General features: G+C 38.3%; 3 protein-coding genes and 1 pseudogene across 5 annotated transcripts; all 4 read right to left on the bottom strand.

The window, feature by feature from the left end:
• Nucleotides 1-2,561: 2,561 nt before the first annotated feature.
• LOC135618374 (uncharacterized) lies at nt 2,562-3,573 on the bottom strand. Its single transcript, XM_065119255.1, has 2 exons — nt 3,400-3,573; nt 2,562-3,245 (listed from the first exon to the last, which is right to left on the bottom strand). The coding sequence occupies exons 1-2, from the start codon at nt 3,447-3,449 to the stop codon at nt 2,759-2,761; spliced, it is 537 nt and encodes a 178-aa protein (XP_064975327.1). The 5' UTR covers nt 3,450-3,573; the 3' UTR covers nt 2,562-2,758.
• Nucleotides 3,574-4,703: 1,130 nt separating this feature from the next.
• LOC135620080 (protein NLP2-like) lies at nt 4,704-9,618 on the bottom strand. Of its 2 annotated transcripts, none has more exons than XM_065122703.1 (5): nt 8,088-9,618; nt 7,670-7,711; nt 6,823-7,578; nt 6,299-6,422; nt 4,704-6,097 (listed from the first exon to the last, which is right to left on the bottom strand). In XM_065122703.1, exons 1-5 carry the CDS (start codon nt 8,964-8,966, stop codon nt 5,067-5,069), a joined length of 2,832 nt encoding a protein of 943 aa, XP_064978775.1. In that variant the 5' UTR covers nt 8,967-9,618; the 3' UTR covers nt 4,704-5,066. The 2 variants fall into 2 exon arrangements, with proteins under 2 accessions (XP_064978775.1, XP_064978776.1); XM_065122704.1 differs by having other exon boundaries at nt 7,246-7,578.
• A 1,045-nt stretch (nt 9,619-10,663) lies between these two features.
• On the bottom strand, nt 10,664-16,107 carry LOC135581122 (uncharacterized). 2 transcript variants are annotated; one of them, XM_065122701.1, is made up of 3 exons: nt 15,628-16,107; nt 14,190-15,171; nt 10,664-10,942 (listed from the first exon to the last, which is right to left on the bottom strand). In XM_065122701.1, the coding sequence occupies exons 2-3, from the start codon at nt 15,099-15,101 to the stop codon at nt 10,796-10,798; spliced, it is 1,059 nt and encodes a 352-aa protein (XP_064978773.1). In that variant the 5' UTR covers nt 15,102-15,171; nt 15,628-16,107; the 3' UTR covers nt 10,664-10,795. The 2 variants fall into 2 exon arrangements, with proteins under 2 accessions (XP_064978773.1, XP_064978774.1); XM_065122702.1 differs by having other exon boundaries at nt 14,190-15,120.
• A 140-nt stretch (nt 16,108-16,247) lies between these two features.
• LOC135620079 (calmodulin-like protein 3) lies at nt 16,248-17,093 on the bottom strand (annotated as a pseudogene).
• Between the last annotated feature and the right edge of the window lie 402 nt (nt 17,094-17,495).

Genomic DNA, 17,495 nt, shown 5'->3' with positions numbered 1-17,495 from the left:
GAATTTGTTCTTAAAACATCATTTAATTAGCTGATTTTTTGAACATCTGCAATTTGAGAATTGTATCTCCTGATTTCAACTGCAAGGTTACACCAGGTTTGTTCAGGAGCTAGTTACATGGAGAAACTATCCAAGTAGAACTGCTCAAAGGGAAGCATTTTTTGTTGATTAGGTATTGTAGATTGATGATGATCTGAGTGGCTTGTGTATGGTCTCTCTGGATAAAACAAATAAGGGAAGTAACTAGTTTAAATTCAGATTATTGGCTTTAATGTGTTCCACTATTAGCCTGCATAATGCATGATTATTCATTAAACCTAAATGAAGAAAATTATCATTTTAAGCCTTGCATGAGCCAACATTCTCAGGGGAACTCTTAGGCAAATATATCAATTGAAAATTTTGAAACTGATATTTGTTTATAAAAGCTAAAATAGGCTTTTGGATAAAAGAAGGCAGAATTATGAAAATAAATAAATTTAACCTATCCTTTGTGTGCATCAACAAGAGATGTATAGGCAAGAAAATCAGAAAATTTGAACAAGTTTGACACTTTTTCTTTTTCACTCACATGGATATTGAAAAAATAAGGCAATTTACTGTAAGCTAAATTTTATAACAATTTCACTGATTTTTTTTTTTAAATTATAATATATTTTGTTCTGCCATATTTGTATATTAACAACTTCATATGTTCTCTAGTGCTTTATAGAAACTAAAGAAACTGGTGCTTTGTAGAAACTAAAGAAAACATGCACTTACTTTAGCAGGACTTTCCAGACACCTTTATCTTGACAATTTTCACATTAACCTCCTTTTTCTGTGCTATTTTTTCAGCAACTCTGTTGTTACACTTCAAGTTAAATATGTGGTGGGTGGAGGGCTTATCAAATCTTCCTTAGATATGCTTTTATGTAGTGTTGTTGTTGGAAAATAGTAACATCTCTGGGTACTGCAGTATAGTTGTGTCTAGTTTGTACCATTTTGATTCATTGAGTTAACAGTGAATGCTATCAAACAAGATCGACCCTAATAAAATGATTTGTTGGATTATGTACAAAGTATTTTTCATTGATTGTAGTTTGAATCTCATCATAGTTAATCATTGTGAAATAATGATGTGTTCTTTGGGAGTATGTTCTTTCTTTTCCTTGTCAACTTCTGTCTGTGACTAAAGTGAGGCCTAGTGACATGATGGTGAGTGAGTGTACATGATCCCTAGTGCCAATGTACCCTTGGAGCTTTATTGCAGATCTTAAGAATGCTCTCTCTCCCTCTCTCTCACACACTGACACAGTATCCTTGACTTGAATCTAGCATCATAGTGTATGTTTGCATAGAGAGGATCCTGTAGGAACAGCACAGGATATTGCATGTAGCTTTTGTTCTGGTCAACAAATCTCTACATGAAGTTAATCAGATTCCTCTGGTAACTATATTTTCTTCATCTTCTTCAGCTGGAGAGGGATTAAATTTACTCCTTACTTTCAAGTATAACCATGTCTATTAGATGTTTATTGTACTCAAAATCTCCTCATGACTGAACACACTATGCTTTAACTAACCATTAGAATGTCCCCTCAGATTTGGGAGAATGATCATTGAACAATCAAGGGTTATTAACCACATTTCTAGTCATGGTAGTCTTCACCAATTTGGTGATCTTTTAGCATGACCCCCCAAGAAATAAGGATATTAGGTTAAAACTCACTTGAACTTATTTACCATGAGTAGGATTTGGACCTGAACTGCTGACCAATCTATGCATCTCAGATGTGTTAATCATACTTGTATGTAGGAACCAATTAGCATAGTTTGTAATGTTACAAATAACAATAGTACAAGTTTTTCTATTTTCCAATAGTGTATACACTGGATCATGAAGTCAAACTTGGTTTTGTCCTCAAGTGAATACAGCTACCCCATTTTAGGCTTGTCAGCAACCTAAACCAGAGAATCTATCTGGGTCCTACACCCCAAGTTAGGTACCTTAAATGGAATTATATTTGTATGAGCAAAAGAAACTGACCCACAAGGAATGATAGATGTTGAAAACAGGTGCTGTCCTTAACAAAGAAAAGAAAAGGTGCCAATCTTTCACCTATCACTCCATTCTTCTTTTATCTCCATCATTTTATCAACTTTTCTCCTTGCAATCAGATTCATTCTTGTAAAGTGATGGAAAATAGAAAGAAGAGAAGCTAAACATCATTTATCTTTTGCCAAAAAGGCATTTGATTTCTCTCCAAGATTCAGTTCATATGTCCTGATTGATCCTTACTAACTATAAGAGAGTCAGTCATATGGTATAGTTTGGTAAGGATGATATTTATCGATTCCACAGTCTATTGATTTTTATGGATACTTGAAGTTGGTGGTAAATCTGACAATAAATCTAGTATAAGGCTTGTACTATTTGGTACAAGGCATATACCACCTGTTACCAAATGATACAAACTTTATACTTCTTTTTGTCTCTTCAATTTGTTGTGTAGTCGTATCAGCACTCGATACACTGGTATAGATCGATATGGTACATACAATTGCTAACCTTGGAATTATTCATGTGTTCCAAAATTTCATTTAGTAGAAATTATGAAGTGGTAACAAACAATCTCGACCATTCCCCAAACACAAAAGTATGAAGAAGAAATGAAGATCCAAATGAGGAGTTTGCATATAAGCCATTGGGAGGCAGTGACCAGCAATGCAAGTATCACTACTTGTTACAACACCCTGTAACATGTAATAAGAGCTATTATTCTCCAGCCATTACCATCCTACTGAGAGGACTGGGTCCAATCTGTCTCCTCCTCATGGTACTCCTCTTCCTGATGAACTCCATTTGGTTCCTCCTCTTCAGCTGCATCATGGCTTCCTCTTCCACCACAAACCTTCTCATCATCATGTCATCTGTCAATGACTTCCCCCTGAACACTCTCCGGCCTTCACCGGATGTTCTCATGCTTGCGACACTCCTCTCTGGTGGTGCCGCGAAAGGCTTTGATCTCGAATACCTGTAGCTTCTTCGCGGCAAGACTTCAGCTTGCGACACCTCATTGTAGGAAGAGATTGGAGCACAAAGACAGACTCGAGTGAGCGAAGAAGCCGCCTTCAGAGAGGTGCATTTTCTGAGCCTTGATTTGTTGGAGTTGGCTGTAATCCCTTCAGACTTTGCTGCTGTAGGTTTTACTACGGATTTCCATAGAATTATGACCTCCATCACTCTGCCACACCATGATTTCCTGGAAAGTGAGAAGCCATCGATCAAGATCTTCAAGTATCATGAATAGTTTGAAGGTCAGTATAATTCTAGTGCTGTCACTCAGGTTCAGAGACTATATGATGCAAAACATGCATGCAGGAAAGGAGAGGTAAAGAGTGCAGATTCTTGCTTGCCTTTTTTGTGGGTGCTTCTGCCTTTGCATCAATAGTGAGTGGAGAAACATGGGAGAGTTGGGAGGATGAGAGCTTGGAGTTGATCTGTGAACAGAGTGGTGCAATTTGTGCTGCACTTAAACAGATTCTAGAATGGCAATGTGGTCCTTTTCCTTCTTCCTTTCTTTATTGTAGGATGACTGTTCTTGGTTTGGCAGGCCTCCTTAGAATGTGGTAGAAAGAACTATTAGAGGAACAAATATGAACTGCAGAGGAAACAGATGGAGGGTCCTTCACTGTCACAAGGACTACCTGAGCTCCTCAATCTTGTGCAATGATTAGTTTATCTAGTTAGGGTCAAATCTAATGACCCTAAATCATGATTTTGTTGGTGCAACCACAAACACAAAATGATTAAATGGCAGTTTTAAATCATAACCCTGGCCCATCTCAAAAGTGTTCTTGGCTGTTCTTCACTGGAGTTGAAAGGCTCCAATTATGACTCCTTTCTAACTACAATGGGGTTAAGGTTACTGTGTTTCCTACTAACACTTGAAATGCACAGCATTACCAATACAAGAAGAGATGAGGTGCACCATAAAGTCTTTAGAGTGGGTGGCATCAGGATTTATCTTTTGGTAACCTGAAGCCTCTGAGATTGAGAAGAAGTGGAAAAAGAGAACATGATCACTACTGAACATGAATGCACTTTAATAATAATATCAACAGCAGGATACTACAGAAGCTGACAAGAATTGTAGTGACAACTTGAAAAGATTTTGGATGACAAAGTTAATAATTGCTAATCCACATATGGAGAGATTGCTGATGATATAACTCATTAAAACCAGCAAACACCAACTGTATAAGATATTGAACCACAATACGGAAACAGTTTCCAGAAGAAAATAAGAGAAAACTTATTTGCATACATCGGAGGTGCATTCAAGTACTTCCTCGAATTATCACATTCAAGAGGTATGACCCTATCTTAAATCAATAATATTAAATTTTCATCAACAATCTAATCCAGGATCCAAACTAACATTTGAGGACGCTAAGAAACATTCGAGTCAAAATTCACATCCGCATGAAACCAATACAGTTTATAATCATACATCACATCATTCAAACTTTATGAAAACCCAAGCCAATACAGTTTATAATCATACATCACATCATTCAAACTTTATGAAAACCCAAGCCAATTAACAAAACGTTAACCACACTTATAAATCCACAAGCATAAAAATTTATACAATCAAAAACTCCAACCATTTACTATGAATTCATATAATCGTAAACTAAACATAACATTCCAAAATTTTCAAACGAGAGAGATCTTTTAAAATTTTTACACGATATATCAATTCAAATTTGTCGACAACATTTTATTACATATAAATTGCACTTATACAACAATAACGTAACAGCCCACAAGGACTTGCCCACAATCTGAAGGGTTAACCGCTGCAGCAAAATATAGGATACTATATAGAAGAAAGCTCCTCCGCACCTTTACTAACTGAATCATTCATATCCATTTTACATTTAGAATATGTAAACATGGTAATACGAGAGACATACTGGCATCCCTTAAGATAAGATTCCTATGTTGATTACCCACAACCAAAATGATATAGCCTAACCAATTCACAGACTAATGAGGCATCAGTTAACTCTCCTCTTCAAGGCTTCATGGGCCTTAGGCAGTTACTACTGGCCGAGCTGCCGATGTTACAAGGGACATCTCGGACTTGAAGCTTCACCGTCTTCGATCCAATATTATTTGGTACATTGATGCACTCCTGCAGATCAGAGTCATTCACCAACAGAACCCACTCTTCATCATTGTCCATATGCTCGAGCTGGAATGTTCCTGCCAGCAGTTTGAATCTCCTTTCAATTTCCTCAAACAGGTGGTGGCTACCCATGGACAGCAAGAACTTGAATCGAACAGTGTCACCATTGTATGTAGCCTTCACTGTAATCAATGGGCCTATTTGGGAGATCAATGCCTTGCTTTTCTCAAAACTAGGGTGATTCAATGCACGGCCGTTAGATGAATCTGTCATACTGGAAGAAGGATGACTGTGTTCTATGATTCCATCATTACACTCTACTTCCATTGCCATTTGATGCAATGCTACAAAACTAAAGTTTCTTGACATAATCTGACATTCATTGGTCATGAAACTTAAGCCATCTTTGCTACCTTGACAGACTGCTTCTTTTGAATTATATGAACTGTCTGAAGCATCTTTTGAATACGATGGCCAGCTCAACGCACCTTGCATGTTAGCATATGGTAACAGACCTCCATCAGAAGTAAAGTCTCTATGACAGTCATTCGAAGGGATACCAAGTTTATTTGTTTCACATTTTAACATGGTCCCCCTTAGGTTTCTGCCATGGAAAAAACAATCTTGCTCCACCTTCCCAATGGAGTGATTTGTTTCGCTGTCGTGTGAAGAAGAAGCAGGCATAAGATCTTGACCTTTTGGCTCTGAGGATATCAATGGTGGGTTTTCTGGCGGGGAGACGGATGCAACGAGGCACCTAGTAGAAGGATCATATTTTAGTGCTCCATCAACTCCTTGTACAGACCTTATCACTTTCTGGATCTTTTGCAGTGAGCGATTGACCTTTTTTATTTTGCGGGATGGCCATCTCAAAATTCCATATTGTCTGCATGCCCTTTTCAATGTTGTCGGACAAACTGCCACAGTTATCACATGTTCAAAGAAATGATCTCCAAGTGAAGAGTTTAAGATCTATAAACTACTGTTTCCAGGTAAAACAACTTTAAGATTACATTATAAAGGAGAACAATACCATTTTTATGTGTCATAATCGTGAAGCCAAGGAACTTCTTTTAGAAAATAATATCCAAGTTCTAAGGTACAGAAAGAAAGCTCACCACCAATACTGTTTGCAGCATCCTTCAGACTTCCAGAAAAATAACGCTGAAGAACACTGAAGCTAATATTCTTCTCAGCTGTGCTGCGTTTTTTCTCCATATGTTTCATTGAGATGGACTTTAACTGGAAAATAGAAAAGAAATGTAGAATTGGACCATATAGAACAAACAACTTTAATTTGAATAATAATAAGTACCAGTGCAACAAAGTGAATAAGCAAGATTCCATTAGTGTTCTTATTGAGATACTAAAAACACCAAGCATATCCATCAAGGTAACATACATAATATCTGGTTGATATAAACCATTAGCTCAACCTGCAGACTGAACTTTATTTATTATTATTAACCTTTTAGCAGACTGGCTTACTTACTAAGTAGTACGTACTGCACCATTGAGCACCTTACAAAGAGAGTACTCGAATCTTGGCAATCAATCAAGATGATGAAACTGACAATTCAAGTTCCAAAGCAACTATCTTCAAAGCATGACACAAAACAAAGGTCAAAGCTAAGACAAGCACCTGCTCATGATGAGCACCTGCACTTTGTTCATTAGACTCCATATTCTGAACACCAAAATGCATTTCAGCAGTTGTTTCACTGTTGCCGTCCATCAATTGAGAGGATTTCATTGAGAAGGCAGTTGATGAGGAACCTAAGGATGCTTCGTTATGATTGCCTACTCTCATGATCTCCGACCCACCTATTTCAGCATCCAGGACAGTTCTCAAGCTCCCATGAATTCTTCGCATGGTACTTGAGAGGTAACTTAGCAAGAGCTGTTGCTCTTCAATGCCTCTGCAATTGATTGGCAGAAAGAACTCTACGATGTAATCATCATTTCCAGTGTATGTGCTCTTCAGCCTAAATGCAACTGCAGCACGAAGGTCAAACCTACGGGCATGGTGTGCAAGTGGATATTCACGTATATCATATACTCTTACATCAGGGGAGAAGAATGGATAGTTTGATCGGAGTGCTTTCCCAGCAACACCTTGTCCTTTCTCGAGGTGATGTTCAGCACATGCATGAAGAAAATCCTTCATTTGTCTATCATTAACGTAGCAAGCCAACTTTTGGATGCAGAGGATAGTCCTCCTTGAAGTTGGCTTCATCACCCCTATGTCATCTTTCTCGAATTTGGCTTCGTATATTGCACCATCATCACACCAAATGGGTATCCATGTAATTGCAAGTGGCAACATGTGTGCATGGCAAATAACTCTCGAAACATCATGTATCTCCGAAAATATAGATATCTGACTCTTTGTGAAGCTCTGCAAAATGAACCTTTTTTCGTAAGCATCATTTAAAAGCTTCATTCCCACTTAATACAAAACATGGTCACTACTCGGTATTCATTAATACCTGTTGATGAGCCTGTGCTTTTATGCTCCTCAAGTTCACAGCCTGCAGAAGCAACAGAATAAAAACAGTAACATAAGGAAAAAAAATCTAAAACATCTGCTAAAATGTCCATTTTACCTACCCAACAAAGACAAGCATGTTCTCTCACAATGAGTTGTGGTAGCCAACAGCTAGTGAGATAAATAGACTTATACAACAAAAAAGTCATAGTTTGAGAATCTGTCTGCCTTTGAGCAACGATCCAAACAAGTGATCCCTTTCTGTCCCTGTGACCTCTGAGAAACCAAGGGACAATATGCAAACAGAGGAAGCAGTATACCACACTAAATACCCTTAACATGACTTTCATCATTATATATTGGCAAAACAAATCAATTTGATTATAGAGAAAAATAAGGTCCTATACAGCAGCACTAACCTGCAAAGCCTTGGAAACACTTTCCATCTCTGTATCAAAGTTTGGTTTTTCAATCGTTGTAACAAGCTCAAGTACTGCATGACAGGAACATCCATCAGGATCAAAAATAGGCACCGCGAGCGATCCATGGACATCATGAATGACTGCATAGTCCACTCTCAAGTACTCAAATCTATTGTAATAGATGACATTTGAGGTCCACTCTGGTCTTCCACTGATAAATACACGCCCAGGAAGCTCCAAAAACAAACCAGGTGCATCCTTGGTAGAAAACGTGAAATGCCTTGAAACTTCACGGTATCCAGCAAGATTTTGGTCGCAGAGAAAGGGCTGTTCGGAGGTGCTTAATACATAATGGTTGCCCTGTCTAATGGGCATCCAGACCTGGGCGAGAATTGCACCACCACATGATGATTCCTTGAGCAAGGACAGTGCCCTAAGCATCCTGTCTGGAAGAGATACCCCTCCGAAAGGTCTAGGAACAGTGGAGTTCCCTTGATTCGATATGTCATCAAAATCAAAGCAACCAATGTTCCTACTTGCAATATCCATCCCAGGGCGATGCGACGGCAGCTCCAACAGCAAATTAGCTTTTTGTGAAGCCATCTTCTCCCCGCAGCTGTAGTAAGTACCAGCTGCAACGCTAGTGTCTCCAGCAATGATATCTTGCGCGGGGGAAGCCCACACACCAGGCGTTTGTTGAACAATCGAAAAGCTCATAGTAAAAATCTGGTCCACAATCGTAGCAGGACTGCAGGATTCAATATAACCATCAAAATTGACGAGCTCCGAGAGGGCAAAAGGATCACAAGGAATCGGGCTCCCACTCCATCCACAATCCGCAGTGGCGAAACCATCCGTACCAGGACCCATATCCATTGAGGTTCCTGCACAAAAGCCGACCTTTAAGCACTCTGTCCCACCAAAGACACCACCACAATCTTTTCCCCCGGAGGGAGCTCGATTCTTCCATTTATAAGATTTCTGCTGGAATTTTCGCAATAGGTTCAAAGATCATAGACCGATTCCCACCCGGAAAAAGGTAAATCCGCAGTACCGAAAAGCTGCAACCGCATCTCTCGCAGCGCGACCGATCCAAAACGCCGCCAGAACCCCAGTTCGGCTCTCAATCCATTTCTCCAGCTAAACAACAAGTCTTCCGATTCAAAAAATGTGAACTTTCCTCCAAATCGCCAGCAAATCAATTCTCCGACCGCCTCGCCTAATCCATCGCAACAGAACAAAGCGACAAACAAGGAACACAATCATGGACAAAAGAGGATAGGTCGGCGGAAGAGGGTTCCACCGCAAGCGACACCCTAGCTCAGACACTTGGAGAGGGAGAGAGAGAGAGAGAGAGAGAGAGAGAGCAGGAGATTCCCAAGGAGATGGCCTGAGGTGGCAGCAGGATTCCACCTTTCGATCTGATCCCATCAGGAACCTTCGGCTCCGATGACTTATCATAATCCACTGGAAACGCAGCGGCGAAAGAGGGCGCGACCGACACGAAGAGTTCTGCGAGGCGAAAGGCGGCCGGGAAATTGCGGCGGGTATCAATTGAACCCCCACCAAAATTTACTAATTTGCCATTTGAAATTATCTTTTTTTTTTTTCTTTCAAAAACAATATTCTTTTGGTTTCTTTACTCGTCATTAATCATCTAAAATGTCAAATAATAATGATAATAATAATAATGATAATTGTCAGAAAATTCTATGGCTTTCCAATAGAAAATGTTTGAAAGATAAATAAGATGATGATGATGACGACAACAATATTTATTTATTTTATTTATTTATTTATTATTATTATTATTGATTGATCCTATCAAATAGTGTTGACCATTCTTAGGTGATATGAATTAGGATCATATCATGATTACATGTTTCTTATAACAACAGTCTTAACAATGTACTAATACAGGTATAATTAACTTTAATGACCGTTTTATAATCGTTGACTTTGGAGCCAAATCTGACATCGTTGACTAAATTTGCATCGTTGACTTTGGAGAGCTGCATGGAATTAATAACACAGAAACAAAGAACATGCCTCCCATTCATCAAGAAATGGAAGTTTCAATGTCCAACAAAGAAAGAAATAATATGAAAGCATTGATGACACGAAGATTTAGACCAAAAACTTGAGAGCTGTAAGATCAATTAAAATCATTACAATTAAAATTATACATAAACACACACACACACACACATTCAGATATATAGATATATGAAACTATTCAATGTTTTACATCACAGGAAGACTTCAACATCTATTAGATTGACTTTAAGATAGTAACAAATGCTTATATAACATAAGTTGATATGAACATTAAAAAACAAAAGTAGCTCAGCTGCTATTTTTTTAAAATATCACTTGCAATGAGAAAAATATGTGTTTCGTATGACTCATTAGTGACAATGGATCAATGATTCTTAATTTTAGGACTCGAATAAGGAGCAACATTACCACTATACCAAAACTCCAGACCAATGAGAATGTTGAAATGTGTAATGGTATATAAATATTAATCAATGAATAAGAAATGACCTTTTGAAACAACAAACAGCAATGCATCCATGATGATTCCTATGCAAATCCATTTGATTTAGAGAAACTACTTTCATATTCCATATGAGCAACTGATAGCCGAGACTTCAGAAAGTCAAAACAACCACAAACATGTCCTTTGCCAACAGAATCTCATCTCATTTTACATTCTTTGCAAGCTTTTGATTATCTCTAATGTTACTGAGATCGTGTTCCAGTTTCTTCATTTTTGCTTCTTGCTCCTTAATCACCAGCGTAAGCGATCTCACATCCAAGGCTTCAGACAATTCGCTCAGAGTATGGGACTGCAAAATCATAACAATCAATCTTCAGCATTGTGTTTAATCATAAACAAAGATAAGTTCTTTCACCTCTTTTGTTTTGCAACTATATTCCAATTGGCTGATAAGACAGCAACCAAAATGAAGAAGTCTAACACAAAAGATACTCATCAGCAAAGAAACAATTTAGGCATGCATTTATATTACTCATTTTGAGTCGACATGAATCAGGTATAATTGCCAGTAAGCAACAAAATAACAATATTGTGAGTATTGTCCTCGGCAAGAAGTTTTAAGGGTAGATCATCAATAAGAAGTTTTAATCTCTCTCTCTCTCTCTCTCTATATGTATATATATAAATATGTATATATATATATATGTATATGTATATATGTATATATGTATATGTGTATATATATATATATATGTATATATATATTTATATGTATATGTATATGTATATATATTTATATGTATATGTATATATATATACATATACATATACATATATATATGTACATATATAAGGTAACAAAATTCCTTGTCGAGTAAGTTTCAACTAACATGAAAGAAGTAACGATCTAAGCATTATCTCGGAAAGAGACTCAATGAAATAGATATATTTGTGAAGATGCAGACTACCCACACCAGGACAGAAAGACCCTATGAAACTTTACTATTTCCTAGGATTGACTTTAGATCTTTCTTGCATAGCTTAGATGGAAGGCGAAAAAGGCCTCCTTCCGAGAGGGCCCGAGCCTTCAGTGAGATACCACTTTGAAAGAGCTATAATTCTAATATTGTGTTAGGACCTATGGGCCAAGGGATAATCTCAAGTAGACAGTTTCTATGGGGCATAGACCTCCTGAAAGGTAACAGAGGCATGCAAAGGTTTCTTCGAGCTGGATGGAGATTGACCCTCCAGTGCAAAGGATAGATACTTTAAAGGGTCCTGTTGGTATCGTTAGTACCAAACGGTTCAAACCATATCAATCCTGTACTAGTCCAATCGGTAACCACTATAGCATTGGACCAAGATTTTAATCCTTGATCATCATTATACCCAAAAGTTATTGAAATTTCCTATATGGACTTCCACATCAGGTCTGTTCTTTATGGATTTATATAGCAAATCATTATTCCAACGTGGTAAGCATATCAGATTATATCCACATGAGAAACATTTGCATAATACAAATTTGTGTGGTGTTGCAAGTTTATAGTAGTTTCTGTGTTTGAATTTTTCTAAATATCTGGACACTTGACATTAATGCATACAAGAATTGCCAAACCATCCACATGATAAACAAGATTTACAATGGAGCTAGATTATATTTGGATTGGTTTTAGAATATAGCACTAAAGGTAAAAAAAATGTAGTCACTATCGACTTCGAAAAGATGATAGCAAGAAAGAGTGCACGGCTTTGTAGTCACTATCATGTTGGAAAAAGGCTCCACTTGTTCTAATGGTGTGCTGATGCTTGCCTTCTCTGTGAATCAGCACTTTAAGCTCACAAGAAGATCTTCCGTAACATCAACAAACTTAACATGCCTACATGAATTAACATCTTCCCTGGTGTGTAGAAATAATGACTTTCGTCATACAGATTGTTTTCTTCTAATTTTGACAATTTTTCATGATTGCATTTGTAGTTTGTGTATAGCTGCAAACTTTCAAGATCTTAGGTAGGTCCTAGGAAACTTTTTCTTGTTAACACTATTTATTAAATCCTTGCAGTATGGATTACAGTAACAAAATGCACACAATAATGGCTACCATGGCACAAACACAAAAATAAAAAAGAGGAACATGCTGGGCTAATATATAAAACAAGAATCCAACACTCAGGAAAATGTCCTTATCTAAGAAGAATCCAATGGCACATCAATCCATTCAATATGTCCAATCAAATCCAAAAAAAGAACTGATATTTACAGCACTGCAGCTATCCAAACCAAGGCTTCAATTACCAGTCAAATCAGTACATATTGACCAGTGTTTACTGGATGACATTGTTGGCATCGGTGTGGATATTTAGTTTTTATTTATTTTTTCTGGTGTTACCGAGCGGCACAGGTTGGCATATACCCAATATACAGCTGTTTAAATGGTCCAAACAATTATCAAAACTGGTTTTGGACCATGATTTAAGCCCTTGATACAGAAGATTTACTCATCTCTAGTTTGATTATGAGAATCCATCATCAGAAAAAAGGCAAATTCAATATGCTAACAAAAAATGGCTAACCAGAATAAAAAACCAGAAACTCAGAGGTAGTTCCAGAGGTCATCACAGTGTGCTTTATGCATGTTGATCTTTATGTGGCATTGATCTGAATGAGGATATGCATGCACCTATGCATATTACTGGACTTGTTTATTTGAGACAATATTTGGTGAATAACCCTAAACCATATTGTCTCTCCCCAAGTTTGAAAACAGGAAAAGCAGACACTGAAGCAACAAAAGTTACCATCTCAAGCTATATATGAGAAACCATAAATTGCTCTCCAGCATTAAGAAATCCAGAAAACGAAGCACCCATGAACAGGAAATTGTGAACAAGTAAGATAATATCTTAGTATGGTGCCATGGTTGAATCAAAATGTCAAAAACAGAGATCTCACACTAAAGTAATGTGAGGTAACTAGGAAGTAGGTTGGGACATAAGGACGTGGAGCGAGTGAAATGGGTAGCAGTAGTTAAGGGCCTAGGAGCAGCAATGGTTTGGCTGTAACACAAGTGTGCAAAGGCACTTCAGTAAGAGAAATTGTAACATGTAAACAGTGTAAAGGAGAACAACAAAGAACTGCTGGTTGATTAGGTACAAAATAGATGTAGCTAAGGTTGCAGAAATGGATCACAGAAGAGAGAGGCAATGGAATCACAAGCATAGTCATATGATTCAGTAATTTTTTGAGAAAATCCACAAATAATTGATGAATTTTTGCATGAACAAGATCTCTTTGTATTATTCTCTTGAGCACTGTTGAAAAACAACATGTCACATAGTTGCAATTACTTAATGTTGGTCGAGTATATGCGCACATCTAACTGTGAACTAAATAGATCCTTGATTAGCCATAGAATCTGCAAATTCATAAGTCATCATATATCTATGTATAAGTGTTTTTATCATATTGTAATTTTCACAAACATGTTTGACAATGCAACTACTAACTGCACGTGACAAAGGAGACACGACAAACATTTGCTTGTGAATATAACAATAAGCAAGAGAACAGCAATCTGAGAAACAAAATAAACCTTTTCCAAGAGTTGCACACGCCGTCTTAGCTCTTCCACCGAAGCCTCCTGCTTGTGAAGCACTTGAAGAACGTACAGTAGGTGTGACCGTAGACATTCTGAACAGTGCTTCTCAAGATTACACAGTGGGAAAGCAGAATGACAACCAACTTGGTAGAAAGGGCAGTTGACAAGCTTCATGGGGCATATGGTTATGCAATGTCTGTCCATGTCATGCCTCACTATTCTCTCTGAGCACTTTTGCTCGCATGGAATGACCTTAAAAGGGCATTCTGAGTCATGCTTTTCTGCATGAATAGCAGAAAATTTAGCCTTGCATCCCTCGTTTGTGCAACCTAATATCCTGAAGCTACATTGGGTTTCATGCTCAGCAAGCTGTTGAGCAGAGTCAAACTTTTTTGAACAGTGGAATTCTCTCTTCAAGTCCACATTCCTGATCAGGATTTCTGCAATGGCTTCCCTCCGATCAATTGACCAGAACACATTCGTCTCCATTTCCTGCACAAAATCATCAATCTTGTCTTCTCTGCTTTCGCTGGACAACCAACCCGAAACACGACTGAACAAGTTCCGTTTTGAACTTGCAAAATCATCAACAAAACCGGATATGATTTCAGTTGGTTCATCAGAAAATTCTTCCACCATATTCGCAATATCATCTCCTTGGCCTACAGCTTCCATGACATACATTTGACTTCTTTGCTTGAGATAGTCCACCATCTCCTTCCTCGTAACAACAGCAACAGAAGCTGGACTCTTGAACAGACCAGTGGTATTGTCAACACAAGCTGTGGCCAATCCAGGAAGCAGTAATTGTGCTATCTTCCGCACCAACTCCCTGTCGCATTGATTGCAATGAAACAACAGCTCACTCTCGTTTACAAATCCACAATCTGATTCTGGGACATCCATCGCACCTTCTAACCAAAGTCTATGAACCAGTAGCAATCAGAATCAGTGCAATGACTCCTACATAGACAAGCTGGCACAAGGAACAACTAGAAAAGCATCAATATCTTCAGATGGTTTTCCATATATTAGCACCGCAAGCAATTCATGTTGCAAGAAGAAAAAAAGGGTGAACCATAGCACAACCCGGTGACAGACAACAGCATGCATAATCTGTGAAATCATCATCAATCGATCGCATTCACTCAAACGGAACAAAACAGGGCTTATAATGAGAAGAAAAAAAAAAGTGATATTTTTTTGCCTAATCATTCTACAAAACAAATGAAGAAGAAAAGGAAAACTTCAAATGATACGAAAAAACCCATGCATCGACAGAACCAAATTACTCAAATCATCAAAACTCTACAACCAATGAGCACATAAACGACAACACGAGCAAGACATCATTTCTGATTCTCTAATCGAGGCGAGCACAGTCTTGATTCTTCCAGAATTCGATCACAGAGAGGGAAGGAGGCAAAATCACCTGATTTCTCGCAACCTTTCCTTGACGGATCAAGAATCAACGAGTTTGTTTGGCGGATCCAACTGCTTCACCGCTTCGATTCCGAACGGGGAAGAAGGAAATGGGGTGGCGAAAGCGTACTAAACGCATCCTTTTCCTGCTGGCCGTTGGACACGAGATCTGATCGGGGAGGTGATGGGAATTCAACGGTGATGAAGCCTCCCACCGCAGCAAAGCTCTTTGCGGCAGAGCTTACTGTATTATTTTTATTATAATTTCTTTTGGTTATTTGATTATTTTTTAGAGTTTCATAAAACTTAAAATAATGTATATTATCCTTAAAACTTTTGATAAAGCATATATTAATTATTATTAAATATGATTTATATTGATTAGTTTAGCTCAAAATATATGAGAATATGAAACAAATAAAATAGTATTATTATTTATTAGACTCAGAAATAAAACAATATATATATTTATAATTCAAACTCAAAATTTATTATTATTATTATTATTATTTAGGTCAAAAATATCATTTAAAAAATTTAGGGTTGAACTCATATATTTAAATTATTAAACAAGTGGTAAATCTCCATATTTATTTTTAAAAAAATATTTAGGAAAAAAATACTGATATGTACAATAAAATATTATATAATATTAATTAAACATGGAATGAAATAGAGACATGCTGATACAGAAACAGTGCGATCTATAGAGCAATCTATAGTGGTGTGGCGGTGACCGGATGCTACGTTATGTGGGTTGAACTCATCTGCTTGCATGCTTCCTTCGTCCAATCCCAAATCCGTCGTCGTCATCGCTATCTACATCCTGATTCTTCCGAGGAGGCAGCCATTAGCTGGGAGCTGCGAACCCGCCACCCTTCATCATCTGCTTGAACTCCTTAAAGTTGACGACGCCGTCACCGTCCACGTCCACCTCGTTGATCATCTTCCGGCAGTCCTCGGCGGTGCGGCCTTGCTTGAGGCCGAGGGAGGCGAGCACGGAGCGCAGCTCCTCCACGGTGATGAACCCGTCGCCGTTGCGGTCGAACACGTTGAAGGCCTCGCGCATGTCCTCCTCCTCGTCCCGCTCGTCCATGATGGTGCGGTAGAGCGTGCCGAACTCCTCCACGTCCACGCAACCGTCGCCGTTGGCGTCGATCCTCTCGATCATGGACGCCAGCTCCGCCTCGGGGACGAGGATCCCCAGGTTCTCCAACGAGTCGGTGAGCTCCGCCTTGGTGATGCGGCCGTCGCCGTTGCGGTCGAACATCTGGAAGACCCGTTTCAGCTCCGACGGGTCCATCGCGGACGCAATGGAGATCCAGATGCAGAGAAGCTGAAGTAGAGAAAGAGAGAGAATGGCGAGAAGAACGCAAGAGGAGGAGGAGGAGGAGGCTGCCGCTGAGGTAAAGGCAAAGAAGGGAACGCCTCACGAGTATACTTGGCAGGAGTCGGTTTCATTGCCCAATGGATTGTGTGGTGCGGAGGAATTGGAGGTGGCGATAAGCTTCGAGGCCGCATCTCCTCTTTTCTTCTCTTCCTATCTATCTTCTACTCGTAATACTAAAATTAGATCAATTAATTTATAAATATAAAAACTATTATATTAATTACCTCAGATAATAATCATCGATATACAGATAATTCGGCTATCAAAGAAATTAATTACTTAACCTCGATTGGATCAGAGAAAATTAAATTATTTTTATTTTTATTGAAACTCACTTTGATTCAAACATAAAAATTTTCTTTTTGCAAGCATCAATCACTTGATGACAACAACTCATCATCGAAATCAAAGATGAAAGGATAATGAATACACAAGATAAATATATGTCATCAAGAAACCTATTATGAACAGTTGCATCCATTGTTCTC

The sequence above is a fragment of the Musa acuminata genome, chromosome BXJ2-8 (genome assembly GCF_036884655.1).
Source record: "Musa acuminata AAA Group cultivar baxijiao chromosome BXJ2-8, Cavendish_Baxijiao_AAA, whole genome shotgun sequence".
Classification (NCBI taxonomy): Eukaryota; Viridiplantae; Streptophyta; class Magnoliopsida; order Zingiberales; family Musaceae; genus Musa; species Musa acuminata.
Note: the sequence above shows the minus strand (reverse complement) of the source record. Positions and strands in the feature narration are given on the sequence as shown.